The sequence below is a fragment of the Podarcis raffonei genome, chromosome 13 (assembly GCF_027172205.1).
Source record: "Podarcis raffonei isolate rPodRaf1 chromosome 13, rPodRaf1.pri, whole genome shotgun sequence".
In the NCBI taxonomy this organism is placed as follows: Eukaryota; Metazoa; Chordata; class Lepidosauria; order Squamata; family Lacertidae; genus Podarcis; species Podarcis raffonei.
The window spans coordinates 38,452,019-38,471,680 of record NC_070614.1 but is presented as its reverse complement, the minus strand read 5'-3'; the positions used below and the strand labels follow the sequence as shown (position 1 = coordinate 38,471,680).

The 19,662-nt window shown below is 46.9% G+C and overlaps 2 protein-coding genes across 4 annotated transcripts in view; one reads left to right on the top strand and one right to left on the bottom strand.

The window, feature by feature from the left end:
* The window catches only part of IL11 (interleukin 11), a 66,986-nt gene extending 61,446 nt beyond the window's left edge, over positions 1–5,540 (top strand). For both annotated transcript variants that reach the window (XM_053362620.1, XM_053362621.1), the window contains exons 3-6: positions 930–1,093; positions 1,609–1,695; positions 3,166–3,327; positions 3,731–5,540. In XM_053362620.1, the coding sequence (XP_053218595.1) occupies positions 1,046–1,093; positions 1,609–1,695; positions 3,166–3,327; positions 3,731–3,895 (462 nt within the window). In that variant the 5' untranslated portion in view covers positions 930–1,045 and the 3' untranslated portion in view covers positions 3,896–5,540. The remainder of the gene's footprint in view (positions 1–929; positions 1,094–1,608; positions 1,696–3,165; positions 3,328–3,730) is intronic.
* A 3,161-nt stretch (positions 5,541–8,701) lies between these two features.
* Positions 8,702–16,671, bottom strand: LOC128400428 (germ cell-specific gene 1-like protein). 2 transcript variants are annotated; one of them, XM_053362615.1, is made up of 5 exons: positions 15,597–16,671; positions 14,914–14,961; positions 12,556–12,708; positions 10,975–11,086; positions 8,702–9,435 (listed from the first exon to the last, which is right to left on the bottom strand). In XM_053362615.1, the coding sequence occupies exons 1-5, from the start codon at positions 15,904–15,906 to the stop codon at positions 9,087–9,089; spliced, it is 972 nt and encodes a 323-aa protein (XP_053218590.1). In that variant the 5' UTR covers positions 15,907–16,671; the 3' UTR covers positions 8,702–9,086. The 2 variants fall into 2 exon arrangements, with proteins under 2 accessions (XP_053218590.1, XP_053218591.1); XM_053362616.1 differs by lacking the exon at positions 12,556–12,708.
* Between the last annotated feature and the right edge of the window lie 2,991 nt (positions 16,672–19,662).

Genomic DNA, 19,662 nt, shown 5'->3' with positions numbered 1-19,662 from the left:
ATCAACACAATTGAGAACAGGAAGGTTTTTGGACGGAGGGTTGTCTGTGCTCTTAGCCACAGGGATCAGACCACCCAAAGCCCTGGAGACAAAGCAGTTTAAAAAAACGGAAAAGAAAGCATTGCAAGAAAATATTATTCAAGTATTAAGCAGCACATATTTCCTGACGCTTCCTCTCTCTCGCCCAGTGAAAAAAAGGGAAGAAGGAGTGGGTGGTTGAATTAAAGAAGAAAGAATGTGTACAAAAATACATTTTATCCCACAGGCAGAAAGTCCGTCTGTCCAACATTCAGCTCCATGAATATTTTAAGGAAGTGGGCAAGAGGTCAAGGCTGGATAGCAGGCAGGGTAGGGCATGATTTGAACCCATAACCTTTGGAGTTGAAAGTGGCTTCTGAGGGAAAGAAGAGAGAAGGGTGTATTTGCTAACAGAATCAAGATTTCGGGGACACAGTGTTCTAAATTCTTCCAGCAAACCCACCCAATAATCTCCAGACACACACCTGTTCCCCGAACCACCAGACTTCTCCTTCGCTGATAGATCCCAGACACATTGGCTTTTAATCTCCCACTTTAAGATAATAGGACACCTGGTCTACACATGCAACAGGATGAGGTGGTAGAGTCCTGAGGTGGGAGACTGGACTGTACCACCTCAGGCTGCAGCTGGGGAGAATGTTTTTTAACCCATCGTAAGTAAACACACAAAGCACTTTACTGCTGTCTGTATTATTTCTATTTTTATTGCGTAAGTTCCAAAAATGCAGCTATATGATGATGATGATGATGATGTAGATGTAAGGCTGTTCCTGACTGAACTTCTTTCCACTTGCAAGTGCTCTATCTTCCTCTCTTCCCCAAGTTTAAAGGCCAGGCCTTCGTCCTCCTTCTAACCACGATCTTTGTTGCTTTTTCCCCTTTCTCTGCAGCATGCTTGTGTCAGGTCTTAGTGGTGCTGCTGAGTCTGTGTGAGGCCCTGTGGGCAGCTCCGGGCCCCCGTCCAAAGCCTACAGACTTCCGAGCCGAATTCGATTCCATTGTCCATATGGCGAGGAACCTGCTGAGTGACACCAAGAACCTCTTCAACCACTTTGTAAGTCAAGCGGCCAGCTTGAAGCTGCTTTAGAACAAATCAGACTATTGGTACACTTAACTCCAGCGCTGTCTGCTCTGCCCGGGAAAGACTCGCCAAAAATCTGCCACCAGCGTTTCCCGTGAGCTGGAAATGCCAGAGATTGACCTTCCACACAAAAAGCAGATGTTCTGCTGCTGGGCTATGGCCTGCCAAAGATGTGAGCTTTGGGTGGCTTCTAAATGAAGTGGCAGTACATTGACTTTTTTGCCTCCTGGCCCAAATGAGACAGATTCAGAAAATGGCTAATTGGGAACCTTCTGTTTCCTTTTCCTTTTAAGAAGCAGAAGTTCCCACTTGGAAAAAGAAAATCTTCCTAAGAGATCTTAAGAAAAAATATGATATTTTGTCTTGTTGTTTTGAAAATAAAATAAATAGGAGGGCATATCCTCCCCCTTTATTATTTATTGGTTGGTGTTCCTGTTCAGTTGCACTATTTTGTGGTCTGATTTCCGCCATTCCTCTTCCCTGTACAGAAAAACCGCTACCCAGCAGAAGGAGAACACAAGCTAGAAACGCTGCCTGTGTTATCCATGACTGCGGTGGAACTTGCCAACATCCAGGTAAAAGAGGCCTCCTCTTCCCTCTTCTCCCATCGCCCCTGCCCATAGCTATCAACCTTCCCTTTTTTTGTGGGAAATTCCCTTATTCCAGCACTGCTTCCCGCTGCTGTCCTGGATTGTTAGATATCCTGTAGACTGTCCCTGGGACAGGTGAGGCTGCTGATCCCTTATTTTCAAATCTGAAAGTTGACAGCTATGCCCCCGCCCACTGGAAAACCAATAGGTTCTCCTTTGCACCACAGCTAGTTGCCTTAAGCAAAATCTCTCATAGTGGCTGCTTTAGGGAATACAGGCTTCCCATGGCTGGTCTCACTGGCCCCTCGCAGTAGCTGCAGTTCTCCCACTCTTTGTAGGTTCTAGGTTTCTGCCAGGTTTTGTGGCTCCGGCTCCCTCACACAGACAGCCTGAGAGTCAGGCTGCGTACACATCTTACAGCCACGCTTTGTACACGCTGTACATTTAAAGCACGTGGCCTGTCCCAAAGAACCCTGGGGACTGTAGTTTGCTAAGGGTGCTGGAAAGCATTGCTCTGTTGACTACAGTTCCCAGGGGAAGCCGAGTGCATTAATTGCAACTTCTCTTGGCATGATCCCCATTTAACAGAGCTGTTTCTTGGTTCCCCTCTGCAGCTCCACTCACTCCAAAATGGCTCCCTGGCCCCAATGGTGCACCCAGGTTTTCTGTGTGGGCAGAGGAGGGGAAGAAACATGCCTTATCAGATCTTTGGTACTGTCTGCACTGATTGGCAGTGGCTCCCAGGGTTTCAAGATAAGAAATCTCTCCTGCCCTACCTGGAGAGGCTGATGATTTAACCTGGGATCTTCCCCATGCTAAGCAGATGCTGTAACCACTAAGCCACAGGCCCTTTCCCTAATAATGTATTTTTTGCTCTATAAGACTCACTTTTCCCTCCTAAAAAGTAAAGGGAAATGTGTGCGTGTCTTATGGAGCGAATGCAGGCTGCGCAGCTATCACAGAAGCCAGAACAGCAAGAGGTATTGCGGCTTCCACTGTGCAGCGATCCCTCTTGCTGTTCTGGCTTCTGAGATTCAGAATATTTTTTTTCTTGTTTTCCTCCTCCAAAAACTAGGTGCGTCTTGTGGTCTGGTGCGCCTTATAGAGCGAAAAATACGGTATATTTCCAGAATACAGTGGTACCTCGGGTTAAGTACTTAATTCGTTCTGGAGGTCCGTTCTTAACTAGAAACTGTTCTTAACCTGAAGCACCACTTTAGCTAATGGGGCCTCCCACTGCCACCACACGATTTCTGTTCTCATCCTGAAGCAAAGTTCTTAACCCGAGGTAATATTTCTGGGTTAGCAGAGTCTGTAACCTGAAGCATATGTAACCCGAGGTACCACTGTATATGCAGACAAGGCAGCCTCTGCAGGTGGCCTGCTTTCCTGCCCCACCAAAGTTCTTTCTCATACAGCCCCTCTCTGTCATGTTCCTCTCTCCTCCTCCTCCAGGTCTCTGTGGGTCTGGCTCGGCTCAGTTCCGACTTGCAGTGCTACCAACGCCATTTTGAGTGGCTGCGGAGGGCAGCCCCACTGCTGCTGCGACCCATGGAGCACGACATCACCACAGTGCACAGCCGGCTGGAACGCCTCCTCAAAAGACTAGAGCACCTGGTAAGGCTTTGAGAGGAAGGAACAAATCCTGGGGGGTGGTCCCAATTGTGTGGGGTTGACTAGATGCGCCTGCAAGGCCCCTTCCGGCTCTATGAGTGCTTCCAGGCTGTCACTGCTTTGGGGTGCGATCCAGTCCCATACCAGCAAAATCAGGTTGTGGGGTTATAATTGGTTGGGATCTTGCACAGCAAAATGGCTTCCCCAAAAGATTGGACTTTTTGTTGTAAGGAAAGTGCTGGGGAAAATGCACTGGGAAGCCTGGGGTGATCCTTGCTTTGTCACCTTAGGAACATAGGAAGTCTCCCATCATCAGAAATAGGGAGGGGTTAACATGGGCTACCTCAGAGCTTCTGTCCTTGCTCCAGAATGTCACAACTCACCCTCTTGTCTGCTTCTCCCCCAGATGACCAAGCTCAGCCTCTCACGGCCCAACGACCCTCTGCCAACCCTGCCAGCCCATGGCACCCACTGGTCTGTGGTTCAGGCAGGACATGCCATCGTCCACTCATTTCACCTCTACCTGGACTGGGCATCTCGCGTGCTGGTTCTGATCCGGAACAAGCTGTGAACGGCAAAGAAACTGAACCACCATGGGTATTTAGGAAAGCCTTCTCACGGACCTGGAACTCTTAGATGCTGCTTCAGCAATACCGGTGGAGGAGGGTGCAAGGAAGGAAAGAAAGTCTATGAAACAGGGCGCCCCTGGATTCCTCTTCTGGGGGGTGCTGCAAGGGGGGGATGCTGAGACCTATGGCCCACTCACACGCCCTTCCTACCCAGTGGGGGGGTGCATCGTGAAACAAAAAGCGACTTCCCTTGCCCTTGGAAGGACTCATTCTCCCTCAAGGCTTGGGGAAATGGTATGAGGAAAGGGGGTCTTCCCCTTCTTCCAAGGACATTTTTGCCCTCTCCTGCTCCCTGTTAAGGGAACACTATAATCTGTATGATAAGCATTGATCTGTGTCAAGTATCGGAGACCCCTTATAGGGATGGTCGTGGTGGATAATCTGCCCGAAAAGCACCTTGCCCACCACGATTCTTCTTTCCCTACCACTAGATTGTGTGCTGCAATCTAGGGCGCCCTCTCAGCTTGTGCCCCATAGGTCTGGGCAGTGCCCCCAGGGAACTGAGAAATGTGCGTGAGAAGATGCCGCAGTTCTGTAGGCCGAGGAGGGGAGGAGAGGATTCATTGAAGGCGGGAGGCTTGACCTCTCATTGGCAGCCATCCTGATTTCATCAATAGCCCCTGCCAGTTTCTGTCCCTTGTCCACCTGCAATCTAGTACCACCCCCCAAAAGTGTGGCCACAATCTAGCACAGATTCAGTGGTTTTCAGCATTCCTCTTACAGGGTGTCACTGCACCACACACACACACACACATGGATTAATAGGGTAAGTCAGGGTGGTTGCTGTTGTCTTTTTAAAGATGCAAACTATTTTAAAGATAAGATAGCATAAAGGGCGTTGGGCGCAACATTTAAAGGGGGCATCATTCCCCATTCTCACACAGCGAGGCAATGCTTCTTCTAAGATGCGATATCATGCGTGTCTTGTCTAAAAGCAAATGACGTTTGCTTTTTATCCCCTTTCAAAACTATTGTTACACATATACAGATTTATGCAGATTTCATCAGTTAATTATAGTTGGACGATCAATCAAAACTCAAGAGACAGAAAAGCTTTTAGAAGTTTGAGGCACCTTTTCTCAAAAGAGATGTTCTTGTAGTTGCTTTAGGCAGTAACGAGTCTTACCTTTTGTTTCAACAGTAGGCAAAAAAATCACACATAAAACAAGCCATGTTTTTGTTAAAAAATAATTTCATTGGGAAGGAAAGTCAGAAAGTTGAGATTGTGAAATTAATTTTCATTCTCCTGAAGAAACAACAACTAATCATCAAAAGTTCAAGGCAGATTTGTTTACCAGCAGCGCCCTCTGCTGGATCATTTTTGTCAGCTCAGCCAATTCTGTTGCCGCAGTGGGATACAAAAATGACCAGTTAAAAAACAAAACAAAACCAATTTCACCTTCAAAAGAGTTTTGGAATAAAGACTATTAACCCAATATGTATCCTTCTGAATGTACCCATTTGAATTTTGGCCGAACAGTTCTATAAAATGCATTGATCATAGACTCGTGGAATTGTAGAGTTGGAAGGGACAGAGGGTCATGCAACCCCCAGACATGCAGGAATCTCAGCGAGAAAATGCATTACAGATGGCGACCCATCTGCTTAAAACCTCTGCTTAAAAACCTCCAAGAACGGAGAGTCCCATCACCTCCTGAGGAAGTCTGTTCCACAGTCAAATAGCTCTTACTGTCATAAAGTTCTTCCTGACGTTTAGATAGAATCTCCTTTCTTGTAACTTGAATCCATTGGTTTGGGTCCTACCCTTCGGAGCAGGAGAAAACAGGCTTGCTTCATCTTCATGACAGCCCCTTAGATATTTGAAAATGGCTATCATATCTCCGATCAGTCTCCTCTTTACCAGGCTGAACATATCCAGCTCCCTCAACTGTTCCTCATAAGGCTTGGTTTCCAGACCCCTAATCATCTTGGTCCCCTTCCTCTGCACACATTCCAGCTTGTCAATATCCTCCTTAAATTGTGGTGCCCAGAACTGGACTCAGAACTCCAGGTGTGGTCTGACCAAAACAGAATAGAGCAGTACTATTTTTGATGGAGAAGTTCATCCCATTCTTGATACCCCTTCATGGCTGTAGTTAACCCTCCCCACTCCTGTTTCAGGTATTTATCATGAGCCCTTCATTGCTCCACAGTATTTATAAAGCCATTAGGTTTCTTCCTTGTAAGTTATTATTATTTTTTAATTTATTATCTGTTACAAGTCTGGTTCATTTTATTATTATTATTAATTATTATTATTATTATTATTGTCATCATCATTGTGTTTATTATTATTTTTATTATATTTTATGGATGTTATTTTATTTTGAGCATCTTCCAAGTATTTATTGACCAGCTCCTCTCTCTTTATCTATCTCTCTCTTTTCCCTTTTTTGTAATAAAAAAGATTTTAAAAAAGATGGGGGGAAATAAATTTGAAATAAAAAAAATTAAATGGATGAAAACAAAAGAGCTGTGTTTTTAATATGAGAAATGATCTAAAACATATAATTCAATTGTCACTCATATAACAACTACTATTATTCAGACAGACAGCCGACGACGGTTTCCGAACCCGGCACTTTGGAGCTGCAAGTGGGAGGCTAGCTGTGTCAAAGCAGAGCACCCAGCTACAGTAGCACTTTACCTCCCATGCCACCAGGGTTGTTTTCCTCAGCAAGCCTGGCAGTCGCAGAGCTTTGGGCTTCTAGGCTGAACTTCCAGCCTGCATCTAGTCAGCTCATCTTAAGGGCCAATTCCTGTCTCCAAAACCCCATAAAATTTGGAGCTTGCTCCTCACAGTCCACACCACACATTTCAAGTACTGTGCTATGTACCACAGTCATGGCTTCCCCCCAAGGAATGTCGTGTGCTGCTGTTTGTTAAGGGAGCTGCAATTCCCAGAGAAGACCGATTATTAAACCAATCTGGGAATTGCAACTTTCTTCGTGGGTGGAATAGTCCAGCAGCACAGGTTCCCCTCCCTCTGAGGCTTGCTTTATTTATATTTACAATTTATATACCACCTTTAATCTTCCAAGCAGCCCGAGGTGGCGTACATGGTTCTCCCTGTCTCCTCCTCACAACAACCCTGTGAGGTAGGCTAGGCCAAGAGGCAGTGACTGGCCCGTGAATTGAGCTTCATGGCTGAGCAGGGATTCGAACCGTCGCCTCCCAAGTCCTCCTTTCCAGCTTTGCTGGGCCTAGAAAACAGGGCTTGATGCTTGATGAATTTACCCTCCCCTCTTCCCTCCAGCTTTATAAAACGAAGCAGACTGACACTGATTAATTCTTTAATTTATTTAATCAACCAGAAATTAACAACTCTTGATCTTCTCATTCTCCACACACTGGGAGATTATATGAAACAAAGCCGATGAGATAAATCAGGAGAGCTGCAAACGGGTTTGGGGGGGAAGGCATGTGAGGTGGGGTCAGTGTTGAGGGGCCAGGGCTGCCATCAGGGGGCCAGGGCTGCGAAGCTGAAGGAGCCCAGAGCCTTGAAAAGGAGCCATAACAGTTCAGTGCCTGGTTGAAATGGGCAATGTGAAAACAGGACAGGGCAAGACCTATTTTACTACTCAAACATATTGTACACGCCACATACATAAAGACACTTGGGCCTCGCTCGCTGACATCCCCTCAGGATGTTGGGGAGGCTATCAGACTTGTTAGGGCGCTTTCACAACAGAGAAAGCTGGGGTTTAGTGTATACGTGGGCTCCAGGCCTTGGTTATTGGGGAAAAGTCTGAAGTCTTTATGACACTAGCTCAAAACACCTCCTAACAGCAGTGAGAGAATAAGCCAGCTACATGCGCCACAGAACAGGGAGCTGAAGGAGTTTCTGCTGACCCTGGGATTTGTAGATAGGAATATTTGACGGGAATGAAGGAGAGTGGGAATTTTCCCTCTCAAGAATGAAACACGAACTGAAGCAGCCCGGTATCTACCTTTGCGAAGTGCAAGCTGACTAATATACTAGTAACCTTGTTTATAGACAGGCCCTATGCAGGATTAGTGAGGAACAAGTCCAATATGCACCGCAAACAACCTTGGATAAATAAATGGTTATATACAGCCCTTGGTGTCAACTGACGGTGGATACACACAATTCTACTGCAGCCGCAAGCAGAAGGCAATCCTATTGGTTTCTACTAACATAAGTGGGTGCCGCAGCACCTAAATAACAAGGCCAAAAGATTATCGCAGTGGCTATTTCCTAACTAGCCACAGCCCTCACAGAACATGCCAGAAAGCATAAGAGGGCCTCAAAATTCAAGGAGTCACAGTGGGATTGGGCCAAGATCTCCTGCCACACACCCCACGAGCAACTGCAATGCACAATCTGAGAGGTATCCCCCATGATCTGTGACCATATGCCAGAGGCATGTCGGCGCCTAAAGAAAAAAACCTCCGAACAGCATTAATGGAATAAAATCAGGACACACAACCCTCTGGGATTTTGTCATTGGGCAAAGTGAGGCAGCCGCCTCAGGCAGCTGATTCTGAGAGGTAAAGAGCCAGGCCTCTTCATGATCCCTGAAGTTGCCTTCCTCAGGTGCCATGGCGGAGGCTGCCCCTCAGTTTTTAAGAATGATTCAAATGCCAGTGTATTGGCGGGGACCATCTTGTCCTTTGCCTTAGAGGGAAAAATCTCATGGCCAGCTCTCTGTGTTGCCTTGCTGAACTGAAAGAGAGCTCCACAAGAATGCAATAATATCATTTCACGGCTTCCATTTATCCCTGCACAACGAATTCCTAATACATTTCGCCCTCTGGGTTTGACCTGCCCACCTCCCACTCTACCGCCCCAAACTCAACACATGAGGCAGCTGCCTCCTCTTGCCTCCTGGTAGGGCTGCCAGAATAATAATAATAATTTCTTCTTCTTCTTGTACAGTTTGAACTGGGCCTGATCCATAGGTCTGCTCTCACCCTTTTACCCAACCTAAAAGTCATGACAACCTCAAAGAACCAATGTTTTCACAGGTTGTGAAATGGCCATAGGTTGCCTAAGCAGAGGGAAGGGCATATTTGTGATGGGACAAACAGTTGGATGGATGGGTGAGCAAATGGAAGAGAAGGGATGTGATGGTGGGAGGTCTTGTTCTCCACCCAACACCCTCTCTCTCTCTAGCATGGCTCCCCGTCATCCTCGTCACCAGCATCTCCACTGTGACCTCCTGCGAGCCCAGCATACCCTCCCGCGTAGGCCTTGCGCCCGCTGCAGGGAGCCATTGGGCCCGGAGGGCTAGGGGAGAAGTCTAGAGAGTCACTAACGCTGAAGATATATTTATCCCAGAGGAAGCGTTCGAGGTCAGGGGCCAGAGCGGGTGAGCCGGGACCTCTGCTGCTCCCCATTGACGCCGTGTGCTTCTCAAAAATCCGCCGGCGGTACTTGAATTCCAGGATGGTCTTGGTGTAGGTATTGAGGGTCAGCACAGAGGCTGACATGCAAAGGGTGAACGAGAGCCAGGCCATGCTGTGGGAGAGAAATTGGGGAGGGGGTGCAAAGGGATGCGTCTCAAGGTCATTCTTGCACTGCCAAATCTATCCAGTTCCCCCATGATAACTGACTTCCCAAAACTCCTTTTCCATGTATACACCGGTTCTGACACAATTCTTCACCCATTCATGTCATGCAGCCTTTCTCAACCTGTGGGTCGCCAGATGTTGTTGAACTACAACTCCCATCACCCCTAGCTAGCAAGGCCAGAGCTCAGGAATGATGGGAGTTGTAGTCCAACAACATCTGGGGACCCACAGGTTGAGAACCGCTGAAAGGTAAAGGCAAAAAAAGGTACCCATTCATGTACTGCTCCTTCTGTTGGTGTCTAGATAGCTGGAAGAGGACCAGCCTAGACCAAACAATAAATGAGATGTTATGGGCTGCCATCCCATAGTCAGTGTGTTCAGTGCTTCCGAACCCTCTCTTCTTCACCCTCACAGAAACCTTTTGACATCAACAATCCAACCAACCAAATATGATTAGGTATTTCCAAACCATGGGTTTTTGTTCCATAGGCTTCCTTTGCTTATGACGTCGGACACCAGATGGGGAAACAGAGGCTGAAAGGTTTGCTCCAAAGAGCAGAGCTAAAACAAAATTGGGGTGGGAGGAGGGAGTGTCAAACAAATGATTCGAATTCGGGTTTGCTTGCAAAAATGCAAATGTAACAAATTTAGGGGTTTTAGTGGGGCAGGGGGAGGGGACAAAATGGAAATTGGGCACATTGCTACTATATAGCATGGGGTGGTGTTATAAATAAGGGAGATTCAGCCTTGGATTCCATGCTGGGTGACCCCCAAGCAGCTGTCATAAAAAATCTGAAAAATCCCAGAATGAAGAGGCAGAAGGAGCAGCATTACTACTGATGGGGGCATGTGTCATGTTGAGCCCCAAGTCCCAACCAGCAAGCAAGAAGTAGCAGAACTGCAAAATAACCCTAATATGAACCCCGAACACAGGTTCTCAGCATAGCTGTCAACCTTCCCTTTTTTTGCAGGAAATTCCTTATTTCAGCGCCGTTTCCCACTGCTTCCCGCTGCTATCCCGGATTGTTAGATATCCCGTAGACTGTCTCCGGGACAGGTGAGGCTGCTGATCCCTTGTTTTCAAGGCTGCTGATCCCTTATTTTCAAATCTGGAAGTTGACAGCTATGGTTTCAGGTCTAATGCTTTCAGTCACAATAATTTACTGTCCACTCATCCAGTAACTTCTCCCATCTTATATTTCTTCTCTTCCACCTTTGTCCATCATTCTGTCTCTCTTTCTCCCCTCTTTCCACTTCCCTTCCCATATCCTCTCCTCCTTTCATCTTTGGACAGAGCAACAACTCAACTCTCAAATGCAAATGCCAACACCCAAAGTGGCTGGATTCAAAAGGAAAGGGGGCTCCTGCACCTTTAAGCTACAGCTGGTAAAATTCCTGATGCTATGCTTTAATTAAAGGTGTAGGAGCCCTGGGTTGCATTTACCCTACCCACACCCCACTCCTCTCCCATGCTGGCTTTACTCACCCAAATGACCAGCCATAATACCATGTCTGAGGTCTCCAGTCTTTTGGTCCCAGGTTCACAGCCACCTGAAAGACGGTCATGTACATCATATGGGCTACCATGCCCAGGAGCCCTGTTGGGAAGGGGTGGTCAGAAAGATACTCAGAATATGCCCAGCCACTGTGCACTTACTTCCCTTGGGTACCACTTTCTGGGGTCTGAGCTGAATAGGAGCAGAGCCATGGCAGCCCAACAGAAAGCAAGTTTGACAGACTTGAGAGATTTCACTTACAAGTGTAAGGCTGTACATTTCAGAATCCTGGTGTCTGTTGCCTCGGGCAGTCACCACACTTTGCCTAATGGTAGGGCCGACCAATCCCTGAAATGCTGTTTTACTTTGCTTGGGAAATTGTGTCCTTGAGAAAACACTCAAACTTAAGATTCTATCCCTACCTGAAAGCTTAAAGTTGTACATTCTAGGGAAAGCTATACCAAGGCTTGATCCTGCTGAATACATGAACTGACAGGCATTTGTGGCCCGGCTTAGCTCATGGCTTCAGTATTTCACTGTATTGTTTGCCTCTAGCAATGGACACACACTATTGATCACATGCTGGGAAATGAGGCCAGCTACCTCGGATTACCCTTTACAAAGCTGGCAGAGTGCCTTGCTGGGCACCACATATGAATAAGAAATGTTGTGGTGGTTTTAATTTATATCCCATCCTTCCTCCCAAAAGAGCCCAGGGTAGCAAACAGTCTTTCGGCCAGTGATCTCACGGTTGCCAGGAAGTGTATCTTTCAGCTATCAAATGTTTGCATATACAGGAATGTTTTAAAATTCCTCCTGAAACTCAACAATGAGGGAGACAGACACAAACTCAACAATGGTGGAGGGCACCACCACTGAGAAGGCCCTGTCATGGACAAGCATCAAGCAGGCTTGCCCCACCAAGCATGTGCAGTAACCTTTTCAAGGGGGGGGGGACGATGACACATTACACACAAATGGGTATAAAGAAACTAGAACAGTTTGGGGTTGCATGGTTTTGTTTTCATTTTTGGGGCTTCAACCTTTGCCTGCCACCTGTTTCCCCACTCAAAATCACTCCCCAAATACTTTTCATTTAAAAAGAGAGACTTCCTTGTACACATTTAGATATAATGTGAACATGATACAGGAATGACTGGACCATGATCTCTAGTACTATATGGATGGGGTTTGGGTCAGTGGTGAAAGTCCATACAAAATGAGAGAATCGGAGAGTCAGGGACGGAGATCTTTAAAGCGTTAAAATCGGGATGTGGAAAATATGGAAACAAGGAGAGGCAGGGCGGAGATTTGAAGATATGCTTCAGAAGTCCAGACTATGGGGAGCCCCGAAAAATCAACAATTATAATTTGGTCTTTTTTTATTTTAGTTTTTTATTTTAATTGGATTATGATTGGATATATTAATTGGGTGTTTTTATTGGAAAACTAATAAAAATGATTTTTTAAAAAAAGAAAGTCCATACAAAATGAGTGTTAGGTCTAAGTGCTAGTGGGAACCTAGTGGGAAAAGTAGCTGACTACTGGAGGTGCAGAGTAGAACGAGATACCTGAGAGAACGGTGATCACAGCTGCAAAAGCATTGATCTTGAGTCCATCAATGAAGTTGGCATAGTAGACAGCATCCAAACACATCAATAGGAACCCCACAGTCAACAGGATAATATAAAGGAATTCGGAGGCAACGGAGAGCCACAGCACCCCTGGAAAGTAACATGGGTGGTGAGTGGGAGATTATAAACAAGCTATATGTCTCACAGGACGCGAGTGGTGCTGTGGGTTAAACCACAGAGCCTAGGACTTGCCGATCAGAAGGTCAGTGGTTTGAATCCCTGCGATGGGGTGAGCTCCTGTCCCTGCTCCTGCCAACCTAGCAGTTTGAAAGTGTATCAAAGTGCAAGTAGATAAATAGGTACCGCTCTAGCGGGAAGGTAAACAGCGTTTCCGTGCGCTGCTCTGGTTCGCCAGAAGCAGCTTAGTCCTGCTGGCCACATGACCAGGAAGCTGTACGCCAGCTCCCTCGGCCAATAAAGCGAGATGAGCGCCACAACCCCAGAGTCGGCCACGACTGGACTTAATGGTCAGGGGTCCCTTTACCTTTACCTTTATATGTCCCACAGAGTCAGGGGAAGGGCCGTAGCTCAGTGGTAGAGCACCTGTTCCCCATGCAGAAGGTCCCTGGTTCAACCCCCAGCATCTCCAGGTAGGGCCACTGCCAGTCAAGGTAGACAAAACTGGGCTAGACAGACCAGCAGCTTAACTCAGCATAAGGGCTTTCCCGCTTTCTCCAGGCACAGGCCTGGGCATTAACGCTCCATGTCAAAGCACTCTTGTTTTCGTCCTGGAGCTTCCCTGTGAAAACCTGCTCGACGAACGGCAGCAGCTTCCTAAATTCCTGTTTATAACACTTGTGATGTTTTTAACATGTTGATAACACATGGCAAGCCTTTGGGATGGAGTTAACTCTACAATGAATCGGTTCATACATAATAAATAACTAAGGAGGAAAAAATAGTGCTCAGCCTCATTACTTGGTTCGGCAATAATGAGTATCACAGTGACCTGTTTTGTAGGCACATTTAAACTGCGGACTTCAATTGATTTCATAGTCGTTCCTTCTCCCCGCTGAATCGTGGAAGCTGTAGTTTGGGGATAGAGGCAGATCTCTAATGGAATCCTCACCAACTAGATTCACAAGATTGTTTGGTGTGGGGGACACATGACGGTTGGTATAAAGCCAACTTTTGTAGCCGGGATGTAGAAGAGAAGAGAAACAAGAGGAACACAGAAAACTGCCTTATGCTGAATTGATTGGCAGTAGCTATGCAGGGCTTCCCAGTCCCACCTGAGGACACCAGGGATTGAACCTGGAGCCTTCTGCTCCATGGATGCTCTACCACTGAGCTGTACTCCTTCCCTGTGAATTAAAGGGCTGTGGAACACTGCATATTAATTAGAAGTATGGTAAACAGAGAGCAGGGGTTGGGTTTCCTATTTGTCATTGAAATTAATGTAAAATATTCAATGCTGGAGTAAAACGTTCATGCACAACAAATAGGTCCAAGCAAGTATTTAGCATTAAGCTCATATTCCAAAACTGCAAACTGGTTGCCAATATTGTAAGATCTTTCAAAGATGTCATCCTTTGCTCCAGTACTGCAGGGTATGGTGAGAGTTATGCCCATGTCACTATGATGACCTAAGTGGCCCCCTGCCGTATCTGGAGTATAGGATTGTTCAGCCTGAGTTATTAATTTCAATAACTTAATTAGCTCCCAGGCTTTAAATAACACTCCCGTGTCAAAGGTTCCATCTGTGATTTCTGAGTGTTTGTGAAACATACGTCTAGCAGCGGGCAACAGATGCAATACTACATCATAATATTTTATAGGCACTATGGGAGGCACATAATTTAAAATAAATAATAGGAGGTCCAGAGGAAAACCTAATGCACAGAAGTTTAAAAAATATTGTGCTGACTACCAATGTCCAGAATGTTTCTGCCCTATGCATTTCCACTATGGTGGTGGGTTTTATGGGTGGGGGGTTCAAATTTTATTACAAAAGCCAGTCATGTCCAGGAAGTGGGTAGCTGTTTCATGTACATAAGTTTAGCCCTCTCCTCTGAGGAAAGGTTCAGAGCTGGCAGCCATCTCTGCTTCTACTAGAAGTGAATTCCATAGTTTAACTATGCCCTGTGTGAAGAAACACTTCAGTTAAACTATGGCATCCACTCCCACAAGAGGAGGCAGGAACGGCCACCATCTTGGATGTCTGGAGCAGACAGGACTCAGTCGGATGAGCCACTGGTATGTCTCAACATAAAACAGCATTATTAATTCTGCCATTTCCCGTTTGTGTTTGCACCCTTAGACAAGATGGCCTGTTTTGCCCTCCCCAAATCTCACCTTTCTCCGACTCGGGGGGCAGCTCAATGAAGCTCCGGCACTTCTCCTCTAAAAGGGTGGAACAATGAAAGAAGATGGCTTCAGTTTATCCAAAGGCTGGTGCTGATCACGACAATTATGTCATTCTTCTGTTTGTCAAGATTTCCGCCTCCCCTCGCAGCGAAAGAGGCTTCCCACAATTTACTCCCCATCCAGGCTTGGAACGCACTTGTCTTTTAAACTGCAGGTGGTTTCATTTGAGCCAGGATGCAGCCCCAGGATGGGGGGGGGGAGGTGAGTAGGGCAAACCCAACTACATATGGGGTAGATTAGGAATCCAGATATACACCACTATTTTAAAGCACTTTTCCCCTACAAAGAATCCACAGAGCTACAATGCCAAGTGTCATCAGCAAATTACAGTTCCCAGGATTCTTCGGGGGAAGCTGTGCGCTATAACTGCATGGTGTGCAGGCGGCCTGTTATGCATGACCACTGGCCCTAGACCACAAGAGGTGGAGACCTCATCTCACTCTGCTCCTCTGCTGCCCTTTGACAGCCACCTTCCACATCCCCACCACCAACACTCTTCCCCTTTCTCTCTCTTGTCTGTCTAACAGGAGAGGGGTTTTGTGACCTAGCTGTCAAACTAATAACAGCCGTCATGGAATCTGCTCCGTATGAGATGTAGGCTGGTTTCGTACCTCCGTGATGCTCCTCACACGAGAGCCAGAAGCCCGTGTGGAAATACCGGAAAGCATACTTGTCTTCGCCCGTTTCCCAGATGTACTGGACGACGTGGGGGTCCATGGTCACGTTCCCATCCATCGTCTCGTTGCTGTTGATGGGCACGCAGTTCCCCTTCTTGACGGCCGAGAGGCAGGGGGGCTTAACCACCTTGTGGGTCCCCTCACACCAATAGCTGGTGCAGAAGGCCGAAACCGAAAAGCAGAGGGCCAAAGAGTTGAGGCCCAAGGAGAGCATTGAGCGGGACCTTCGGCTCAGTTTAATCATCGTCCCTGTTTTCCCAAGAGATGTGAGGAGCTGTCTGTTTGGCTGCCCAAAGTCGCACCCAAATAATTCGAATTCGCTCACAATTCCCAGAAAACTATGTTCTACTGTTGGATAAATCTGCTGGTTCCTTGTTTCAGTGGAGTGAAGCCAATTCTGAACAAAGCTCCATTTACAGAGAATGCCTCACTTTTGATCATTATTTTCTCCTCCTTATTCATATGCTGTGGCCCATCCAATATGTCCACTATGAAGCAGAACACCACAAAATGGTGTAATCATAATCTGAACTCAGCCTGGGGTTCTGTTCTTATTAGGGACTAGTTACTTGTGGAGTGCTTAAGAGCCAGGCGGGTGCTGGCACCCAAGATACCTGAGGTCTCAGAAAGAAATTAGTTTGAACTAATGAACACAGAAGGAGCTAGCAGCATGATTCCTACCTAGACCTTCCAGATTTTGATTAATGATCTGTGTATAAAGTAATTATTAGCAGGTTGCCTAGTTTATGCTGAGTACTTTAAAAAGAACTTTAAAACACACACATACTTTCCCCCACTGCTAACCTTCCCCCTTTTTATAGCTATATTAATTAATTATTAGCAACACCCATTCAAAGTCTTGTTAAAAAGCTGTTGTAGGCCATTGCCCCGATTAAACAATCTTCCAAATTCAAATCTTAAATCCCTTAAGGTTTGGTTTGATTTTTTTAAGTGATGGGTTTGAAGTCAATGCAAAAAGTCTTTTAGAGTCCACAAAGAATTGCAAACCATCTCGTCCAAACAGACAGAGTGGAAATAGTCTAAACTTTAGCCTAATTGCTGCAGTCTAAATGCTGCACAGTAGCCCTTCTGAAATAGTTTTAAAGAGTGAAAACCTCCCCATTAGGGTTGGGGTGTCAAGAAATGTGGACGCCCAGCTTCCCCCTTTTCTAGCAGCTCAGAGGGGACCGTATAAACAACTCTACAGTTTGTCACGAGGCATGAAGTGATTTGAGGTTTGCCAGTTCTGCTTGTCTGCTAAGAGGGGAAAGCTCTGTGAGCTTTCAAAGGCCTCGTCCACCCCTCAAATTCAAGCCCCTGAGAAGGGGGAAAGGAGTGGAAAACCCAGCCTGCAACCCTGACTCCCCAAAATGACTTACTACTAGCAAGTTCCTTTGTCTCGAGCACCCCTCTTTTCCCTCTAGATTGGTACCCCTCAGTGGTATTTTTGGGAGTAGCCAGATTAAGGCGCAGTCTTCACAACCCACAATGCCCGTCACTTGTGGTGAAGGGGCAATGCTTAGAGTTCTAGGTTCTGCTCACTCAAAAATCCAACTAGCCCTCTGAAATACCCCCTATTTTTCATTCAGATCACTCCTGTTAAGAGTTTCCTTCTGGCCCTCCAGTTCTGTTAGAACCTGTCTTCGGATACTGCCTGTCTGTCTCTGTCCCCTACACCCAGTCAGTCAGCTGTGTCCTTTTGGGATCAGACGGCTCCAAGGGCTTTTTGTTCGTCCTCCTTTAAGAATTATATTCTAATCCACTTTCCCTCAGGCACGAAGGAATCCAATCTCTTCCCTTCTGTCCTGACTCCATCGCTGCTTTCCTTCAAAAATATCCTCCAATTCACGCTTGCAAGTTTGCAGGGTGATTATTGTTCAAATACACACTACAATTGCAAGAAGACGCAAGTGTGCCGTGCCGATTCTCTTCAGGGTCTTGAGATCTGCCTGGCAAAACAGTTGCCTGGAAAGGGATGATAAAAACCCAAAGTTTGTGCAAAACTGAATAATAACAGGCTGAGAAAAGAAAAGGAAGACAGAAAGGGTTCTTTCTGGAGGTACTTTTGTCAAAGTTGTCTGGTGAATCTCAACCCCCGCGAAAGCAACAGTGGGTTCAAATGGAACAGGGCCTTTCAGTCTGTCGCTTGAGGGAGTTGAAAAAGTGGGTACTGAGGAAAGCTCAAAATGCCATCCAGCAGCAACAGAAGGAGACAGTGTCCACTTCAGTTCCAAATCACCCAAGTGGAAGAAAAGACCTGATGTTCAACACCCAAATATTTTGATCCTCTTTCTTCCCCCAGGATAGGCTGCCAAACCGATTCAGAAGAACATCGTTCATGAAAAAGGTTTCGCTGGTGTAAGGTTGTTGCCCCGAGTCCTTCAGCTGACCTGGTGGCTGGAGATCAACCCCCAAACATCAGATTTGGGGCCCACACTTGCACGGTCATTGGAGACAAGGTCTGGAGTTCTTTCCTCAGCAAAGAGACGGCACCCAGCACATGTCCACCCCAAAGGTTTCAAAGGAGCCAAGAACCCCTCTGCAGGCGAAGGAAAGTGCCGCTCCCAAGGGCGCAGTGTGCAGCTTGTGAGAAAATGCTCCCCAGATGCTGCTCAGGAGGGAAGAATCAGGAGGTGCTCTCCAATCCGGCTGTGCAGAGTGGAGAGGTGGCATAAGCAGTGTGATAAATGAGCAAGCGGCGGAGAGCTCCGGCACCCTCCAGCGCGGCACCGTCTCCGGGGGATAGGAATCAGGCGGAGAAGTGCGGTGGCGGCTGATTAAAAAACCTCTTCATTAGTGCCAAGGGGGCACCAGTGCCAAGTGGTGGGGATTAGCATCTAATAAAGGGGGAGGGCAGGGGGAGGGAGGGGGAGCATCTCCGCTTTGGTCTTCCCTTTCTGCAATCGCCCGGCTGCCAGGAGGAGAGGATGAGAAATTGGATGCGGAGATGAAGGAGCAGCTGGGGTCAGAGGGGATGGAGTGGACACGGAGGCAGAGAGAGACAAAGAGGCTGGAAGGCTGACAAGGGCTTGTTGGAGGGGAGAGAGGGGAACGGAGGCCAACAGGAAGGCAAATTGTATGGAGATGGAGGGGGGATAATGGGGCACGGATCGATCAACAGTGGAAGACGTGCACATTAATGGGTGGATTGATCGATGTCACACACACACACAAACAGAGGAGAGAGAGAGAGAGAGAGAGAGAGAGAGAGAGAGAGATCATTATTTCAGAAGTGAAATATTCCCCCCCACACACACACAACAAAATCTGGATCTTCAGCACTTGTATGTGTGTATTAATGTATGTAAACAATCAAAACAAATATTGTGGGCAGATGGTACCAAAGAAATGCAAAAAAAGTTCATAGTTGTAGCTTTTCATTAATTTGCTTTTCACTGTCATATTTCACTCCACAGAAAATATCTATTGGCACGGAAGGATTGTGGGTGTGGAGAGGAAGGTGTGGAAAGGTAGAGAAAGACTGACCAGTGGACAGGCCAATACAAAGAAATGCTTTATGTTACAGGTGGGTGCAGACGCCGTCTGTCTATATATGAGAGAGAAAGAGGTGTGGATTAGTGAATTGACAGGCAGGAGATATGGCGATCCCGTGGAAAGGGGAAGAGCGAAAGAGAATTTCAGTCTGCCCAGCACATTCTATTTCCCCCTTTGCACGTACAATTCCTGTGCGCCTTTGTGCCCTGTGTGGCCCCATCTCGCACACCCATCCTGCTGTGTCACTCTGCCCTGGGTTCACAGTCTTTCTATTTGGGACCTTGTGTCTCTTGGGATTAACTCCCAGCTGGCAATAAGGAGATTTTTTGTGTGTCCCTTTCATTAAGAGCAATGCAGAGAATCAAACCACTTGCACCACAGCCGGCACAGACTTAAAACACAGCAAAGTAATTAGGACACAGAGGATCTAGCAGGATGGGCTGGGAGCCAGAACTCCAGTCTCCAGGGTTCTCAGAGAGAGGGGAGGGGTACGCCTGCTGAAAAA